This window comes from Echinococcus granulosus (genome assembly GCF_000524195.1).
Source record: "Echinococcus granulosus chromosome Unknown EG_S00020, whole genome shotgun sequence".
Lineage (NCBI taxonomy): Eukaryota > Metazoa > Platyhelminthes > Cestoda > Cyclophyllidea > Taeniidae > Echinococcus > Echinococcus granulosus.
The window spans coordinates 809,380-816,753 of record NW_020170400.1 but is presented as its reverse complement, the minus strand read 5'-3'; the positions used below and the strand labels follow the sequence as shown (position 1 = coordinate 816,753).

At 42.3% G+C, this 7,374-nt stretch overlaps 2 protein-coding genes across 2 annotated transcripts in view; one reads left to right on the top strand and one right to left on the bottom strand. All coding sequences in view use genetic code 11, as the record gives it.

Annotated features, from left to right (window-relative positions):
- EGR_03730 (ATP-binding cassette sub-family F member 3) overlaps window positions 1–3,594 on the bottom strand; it is a gene marked incomplete at both ends in the record, with an annotated part of 7,701 nt that extends 4,107 nt beyond the window's left edge. Inside the window, 5 exons of the mRNA XM_024492979.1 lie at window positions 220–369; window positions 1,101–1,377; window positions 2,761–3,145; window positions 3,166–3,474; window positions 3,510–3,594. Coding sequence (XP_024352636.1) covers window positions 220–369; window positions 1,101–1,377; window positions 2,761–3,145; window positions 3,166–3,474; window positions 3,510–3,594 — 1,206 coding nt within the window. The remainder of the gene's footprint in view (window positions 1–219; window positions 370–1,100; window positions 1,378–2,760; window positions 3,146–3,165; window positions 3,475–3,509) is intronic.
- Window positions 3,595–4,782: 1,188 nt separating this feature from the next.
- EGR_03729 (26S protease regulatory subunit 4) lies at window positions 4,783–6,513 on the top strand (the record flags this gene model as incomplete). Its single annotated transcript, XM_024492978.1, has 7 exons — window positions 4,783–4,803; window positions 4,839–4,940; window positions 4,990–5,034; window positions 5,075–5,479; window positions 5,521–5,746; window positions 5,815–6,311; window positions 6,379–6,513. The coding sequence occupies 7 exons, from the start codon at window positions 4,783–4,785 to the stop codon at window positions 6,511–6,513; spliced, it is 1,431 nt and encodes a 476-aa protein (XP_024352635.1).
- Window positions 6,514–7,374: the final 861 nt, after the last annotated feature.

Genomic DNA, 7,374 nt, shown 5'->3' with positions numbered 1-7,374 from the left:
ACTGGATTTGACCGACATTTGATAATGTGAAAGTAGCGTGCCAATAAGGTGAGGCACATCCGACCATTCTTTAAAGTGCATGCATATGAAAAATTGTACATATTTGATAAGTTATTGTAACCAGCCACAGCAAAAGCTGCACAGAATATTCCGTGTTTTACTTAAATCACACTCTGCTTCATCATCTAAACCGATAAAAAGTGAGAAGGGAAGCCATACCTGGACATAATTCTCCAACCAGATCATAGCACGCATATCCAACATGTTCGTCGGTTCATCCAAAAGTAGAAGGTCGGGTTTCGCAAACAAAGCTCTTGCCAGAGCCAGTCGCATTCGCCACCCTCCCGAAAATTTCTTCGTGGGACAGTTCTAAAATAATACATTAAAACAAATATATTTAGTCAAGTTTGCAATTTCACGATATCTTTGAGGAAGTGCTAGCAGTGTAAAAGAAACCATTCCGAAGAAAGCAGATTCTAAGGCACAGCATCACTGAAGGAAGACGTCTGCCGAAAAAATCATGCCTGGAAAACTTCCAACAGAAGGGCTAGCGAAATCGCGTCGACTTTCGACTACCACCACATTCCCAATTTCAGCATAACGCTCAATAATAAGAGTGACAACATTTAGAAGAACTAAAAGCATCTCCCGAAAAAATTGCTGTTCTGCACCGAACATAGTGATTGATCCCATTATCAGAGGACATCACGTATCCTTTCCTCACATTGCTTTTAGACCAACGCCCTTGCTAAACACGAATGGCATACAGAATCTGTTTACCGTAAAACGATGTCCACAAACTCCAAAAAAATTCACAGTATGTACTACTACTACTACTGGGGTAAAAGTACACTTCCTAGGATACGAATTCATCATACCGTCTCCATTCCGAGGCAGAAGAATGGTCACGCTAATAAGATGGGAGCTGTGTAGTAACTCGATACCCTTGTAATCGCGCAAGCTCTCAAGTCACCGTCTTACCGCTATCATGTCCCGTTCATTCCTATCGCTCCACAACCTTCCTGAGCCTCATATGTATGATAACAATATTAAAAGAAACTCGGGAGTCACTAACGCATTCGGTTAGCTGGATCGCTTACTTGTTTTTGGGATTCAATTCCAAGACCATGAAGGATGGAAGCAGCACGCGCGGGTGCACTATCAGCGTCAATAGCGATGAGTTGATCGAAAATTTGGGCGATACGGGAGAACGTTTCGTCAGTCTCCTTTCCTGCCCGCAACTTAGCCAACTCAGCCAAAAGATTTGCACGCTGCGTATCTGCCTGGAGGACGCTCTCGATAGCTGGGGTGTTGTCACCTGCCACCTCCTGCTCGACATGGAGAACAGTTAGACCTGGAGGCAATCGAAGATCACCACTAAAAATGAGGCATTGGGAAAAATGAAGAGAATGAATTTTGAAACGATAAGACGAAGAGAGCTAAGAAGCAGGACGCAGTTTAACAACGCGGATCAATTCAGCCCCCATGTTAATGCAAGGTCCCTCCTCAAATCTTGCTTCTAGATCAACATCCTATGCATATAGAAGGTAGTCCCTAGTGGACACCATACAATGTAATGTAGTTACCCAAACAGGGGATATGGTATCTAATGTTCCCATCAAATATGGAGCCTTATCACACCATTTTTGGCCCCTATCTCGCAATACATTGAACTTCACTGTAAAACACTTGCAACAACTGAAACATAATAATCATCGGGAGTACAAAGGAGGAAACTCGAAATGACGAAAATAAAGTAGTGAATCGATATTTTGAAATCTTGATCTGCGTAGTTGTTCACGGTTTGGCCTCCAAGCCAAAAAACTACCCAGAGATCTGCTACGAGTTAACAATCAACATAATATCAGACTTGCAGACCCCATAATGACTTCGAGGGCAACCCAAGTCCTCCACTGGTGGCAGCAATGGCAAACCCAGCCTAAATGAACCAGATACAGTGCCGAAACGTCATGGAGGGAAGGCATCCGGAATGGATGGCTTAGTCTATGGAGGCTCATGGGAGAAAGACTGTGCAAAGAGAACCCGCTTTTGGCATCATTTCAATCTTGCGTGCCACGTAACGATCCGTAGTGATGTAAAGCTAGGTTTGAGGTAATAAAATTTGTCCATAAACGAACCCTCGACGATGAGTATACGAGGCAGTGAATATCAATCATGCTTAGAAGGACTAGCATTCCCCAGGTTGCACGAAATGGAGGATAACACATACAAGCAGCTAGGTAGGAATAGAGAAAAAAACAGCTTTAGGATGCTGCGTTGCATTTTTACCTAAATACTCTTGATAAAAATTATTCTCCGAATATGCAAGCTATACAGCCCCATTCAGCACTGGTACTACTTCCTGTATGGAGACCTGTGGATACATTTCTATTATCAAAGGACATGACATCCCGAAATCCTACCCAAGTTCTTGACGTGAACTACTGTGAAAATAGGAACCTCCCCTTTGTATGACGCAAATTATGGCTCTATGACACAAATTCCCAGCCCTATCTCCTCGCTTCAGTGGTAATTTCTTGCAACCATAATAGGAGAACTACCGTAAGGGATGCTGAAGACTGCAACAAAGTTACATCCATTTGACCACAGGTTTTGCAAATCTCTCGCGACTAAGACCTCTCGACTGTGAAATTGAACTGCTATTAGTTTCTAGGTTCTTAGTTACATTGACATCAAGACTACTTCCGGATTAATATACCTTAAAACCCTTTCAGATACAATTTGGATGCCAAAACTCACTTTGCCAAAGCCCGAAGAAGCGTAGTTTTGCCACATCCATTGCGTCCAATGAGACCGTAGCGATGGCCGAAAGAGAGATGTAAATTGGCATTTTGCAGAAGGACCCGACTTCCGAATGATATATCAAAATTTTCGACGTGGAGATCGGTAAACTTAGCTATTCCAGCAGTATACAACTTTTCCCTTCGATCTGACCGTTGACTAACACAGGCTGATTCTACCTCGTGAAGGCTGGTTCTAAGTAGTAAAATCGTATGTAAAGAACATAGTTCTACTTGCTTTGAAGAGGAAGCGTCGTTGTTTTGCAGTTTTTTGGTCTGTTTCTCGCGAGAACGTGCCTCGGCTTTGGCAAGTTTTACCGGATCGACGGTCTGTTTTGGGAGGACTGATGAAACCTGAACGAACCTACGCTGGAAATTTCACGTTTAGCCATCCAGATGCTTGCGGTATCTATAACACGTTCGTTGAAGTTGTTCACCAGCGCAGCCATGTGAACTGGTTCGTCTAATCGCTCCTGAGTAATGATATGCCCACTCCTATGAAGTAAGACACTATGACATAGTTTGGAGATGACTTGCGGGTGAATAATACTGTAAACTTCTACGCAACACTGGCGAACATCCTTGTTACCCCCTAAATTTTCAAGAAATCCTCCAATGGCTTCGTAAACTTCATCAGTTGACTCGAAGTGTTCTCCATTTTCGACTATAATACCTGAATAGCATAAAATGAAGGTTAGGTAGATGAACCCTCAAGGTAGGAATCTGTATCTGGGTCAAGGTCCGGATAGCGTTTCCGTATTTCATTGAGAGCATCTACAAGCCTTGCCTGCATGATAGGACGACGACTAACCAATCAAAATCGGGACTGCTTATTTATTTTTTACTAGTAGAGTTAGAGCAGCATAAACAAAGGTTCCTACGTACTGTTAGAATGGGTCAGGAAAGAGCGCTTCAATGGTGGAACTCTAGTTAATTTCCCCAATCATGAGTGCATATTTATGTCCTTTTTTATCATGCACTATGCATGAACCATATTGCCCACTACCATACCCCAAAAGGACTTTGACATAAGCCTTTTCATTTTAAAAAGCGCAACTAAACATCGGCTTGTAATCAGCAACGACTCGTTGGAACTTAATCTCACCCCACCAGCAGTTAATGGTTCTATCTCAGATTCAGGTGTTCGCCAAAGAAAGGCGCCCTTTTATCACCTTTGATGGAAAACTTTTCGGAAGAACTGCGACATTGTAAGCACTGCCAGGAAGCTACGGCACCAATTTGAAAGTATAGTACATGAGACCTGGTAAGTTTGTGCGGTTAATCCTGCGCCAAAGTAATTATGAAAACGGTACTGGGAAATAAGGCACGGAAATTATTTACTTGTTGCCCATTACGTACCAGTGTGCTCCGAATGTGATTAGAAAGTCAGGTGCTTTTGAGCTCACTCGCAGAATCAGCTATATTTGTTAGATTACCCAGAAGCAAACTAGTTCCTAAGGATGGACTTTGGTGTTGCACAGACCTGATTAGCAGGTAATAAAAGGACAAGCGACCTCCGTGTTACGTAAGATAATTATGATGCCGAGTCTGTTTCAGAAGAGCTGACATTACTTACTGATACCAAAGTTACTGAAGTACGATTGTAGCCTCCCGTCAGGTTGTACGTTTAGTTATAGGTGCCCATGATATACGTTGTTAGTAAATGCAGTCGAGAACTCGGTTACAGCTCTTGAACTTAATATGCAGCCCTTAATTTATTGCAGTTAAATGATTTTAGTGCTCCCTGAATCTTAAATCACATTCAAAAGTCTTATTTTAAATTTTTGATGTACTAGACTACACACTTAGGTATAAAATGACGCTAGCAAATGCTTTACGGTATAGTGTAATTTTAGGCATCAATTATTCACATAAGAGGCCTCACTTTGAACTGGATAGAACTTTAAATGGGACTTTGCATGTGCTTTAATCCATTACACAGACTTGATATATTTGCAAAAATGTGCAAAATGTGCATTCAATGTGCTTGACAGCACATGCCGTATGTAAATTCTCGTAATAGTTATTCGTTATTAGGTTTGGCTTGTCTTAGAACTCACTTATTACTGGTCGGTAAAGATTTTTAGTTCATTGGTCGACATTTGTTTTGTGTGCCTTGGGTACATTGAGGAGTCGTCTGTGATTAAGTTATGGTATTTTGGTTCTTTTATTTTATCGTGCTTTTAAGGGTCAAAAGCAGTCAAGTCACGATGATGGGAAGAAAAGTGGAAAGGTACTATATTTCTTTTCCCTCTCAATAAACTAAAATTTAGGCGAAAAAGAGGGAATTTGAGCCTCCAATTCCGACCAGAATGGGGAAGCACAAGCGATCTAAGGGGCCTGACACGGCTAACAAGCTCCCACAGGTTACGCCTCACACCAGATGCAAACTCCGTTTGTTAAAATTTGAACGGATTAAGGACTATTTATTGATGGAAGAGGAGTTCATCAAAAACCAAGAACGTCTCAAAACAGATGAGGAGAAAAATGAGGAGGAGAGGTCAAAGGTCGACGATCTTCGAGGCACTCCGATGTCTGTGGGCACTCTTGAGGAGATAATTGACGATAATCACGTCATCGTGTCAACTTCAGTTGGCAGCGAACATTATGTTAGCATCCTTTCTTTCGTTGACAAAGGGATACTCGAACCTGGTTGCTCGGTTCTTCTAAACCACAAAGTAATTGGTTTAAGTTATTTTTAATTTTGCGCAAAATTTAGGTTCATGCCGTTGTTGGCGTTCTCACAGACGATACAGATCCCATGGTGACAGTGATGAAACTTGAGAAAGCTCCTCAGGAAACTTACGCTGACATTGGTGGGCTGGACGCACAAATTCAGGAGATTAAAGAGTCCGTTGAACTTCCCTTAACCCATTCTGAGCTCTATGAAGAAATGGGCATCAAACCTCCCAAAGGTGTCATCCTCTACGGTCCTCCTGGAACAGGTGCTTCTTTGTTTACAATTTTTTTTGGACTTTTGATGGTACTTAATGCCTTTTTTGTTGGACTAAAGGTAAAACCCTTCTGGCTAAAGCTGTTGCCAACCAAACGTCTGCTACCTTTCTTCGCGTTGTTGGTTCGGAATTAATTCAAAAATATCTCGGTGACGGTCCGAAACTCGTTCGAGAGCTCTTTCGTCTGGCGGAAGAAAATGCACCAAGTATCGTCTTCATAGATGAGATCGATGCAGTAGGAACAAAACGGTACGACTCGAACTCAGGGGGTGAACGAGAAATCCAACGTACTATGTTGGAACTACTCAATCAGTTGGATGGTTTTGATTCGCGTGGCGATGTCAAGGTCATAATGGCGACGAATAGGATTGAAACCCTCGATCCTGCGCTTATTAGACCAGGCAGAATTGATCGCAAGATTGAGTTCCCCCTACCGGACGAGAAAACAAAGAGACGTATCTTTACCATTCACACGAGTAGAATGACTCTTGCTGAAGATGTTAATTTGGAGAACTATGTCACCTCTAAAGATGAACTTTCCGGCGCCGATATTAAAGTATGTTTGACGATTGTTTGCTGAGTTTGGTTTTCATGCGATCGATTGGTTTGCTTTTGCCTTCTAGGCCATGTGTACGGAGGCAGGATTGTTGGCACTGCGTGAGCGTCGAATGAAAGTGACAAACGCGGATTTCGAGAAGGCTAAGGAGAATGTTCTTTATCGGAAGAGTGAGGGAACACCAGAAGGTCTTTATTTGTAATCCATAATATTTTTTGAACACCACTTCTTAGGTGTACTCACACTAAGCTTGTCTGCTTTTCCTGTTTTTGAGCCTCTGCCGGTGAAATAGCTCTCACGCTTGAGTAGTGAAGCTTCGGATTGTTCTGTTACTAAATTTGATTAAGTACGTATATTGAGTTTAACTGTGAAAAAAAGGATGTGTTGAAATAGGTGTAATCTAATCACAAGGGCCAAAAATATTTCGGGCGTTGTGCGGCTGACTAGCACTGCCGTGCACGCTACTTGATGTTATATCTGTGGGTCATAGGTGGGTGATTTCGACGAAGCCAATTGGGAATGTGGTGCGATTTAGCCGGGCTGAAACCATTGTTGGGGTTGGGGGTAAGGGCGCCAAGGCCGTAGGCAATTCTTCGCTGGGAAAGTGTACATTTATGGTTCGGCAAAGTGATCCGCGTTCATCTATGGGTTAAGTGGTCGCATAGATTTGGAGAGTGCGGACCGTGATTAGTAGCTGAGTGTACTCTAGGGGGAATGGGTCGTAATGCTGGGATTTTCTCGCGGATAATATGAGAACAATTGTGATGCAATGATCCGTGGTTCAATTGCCTACGAGTTCTCTTCGAAAGGTGACTAAAGTAACTGTATAACCATTCTTCATAATTAGGGGTTTGATCGTGCACCCTATCAAAAATTTGATTTGTCCTTTCTTATAGCTGCATCTCTGACTGCTCGAGGATTTCCCCCTCTAATGAAAATAATGTTATCGTATTATCGACACTCAATCGACAAATAGCAGTGGGTCTGATTTCATTACCCAACTAGTAAAACTTCACGAATTCGTCTGAAAATTATTGCAGTACCAACAATCAAAATCGTGCAC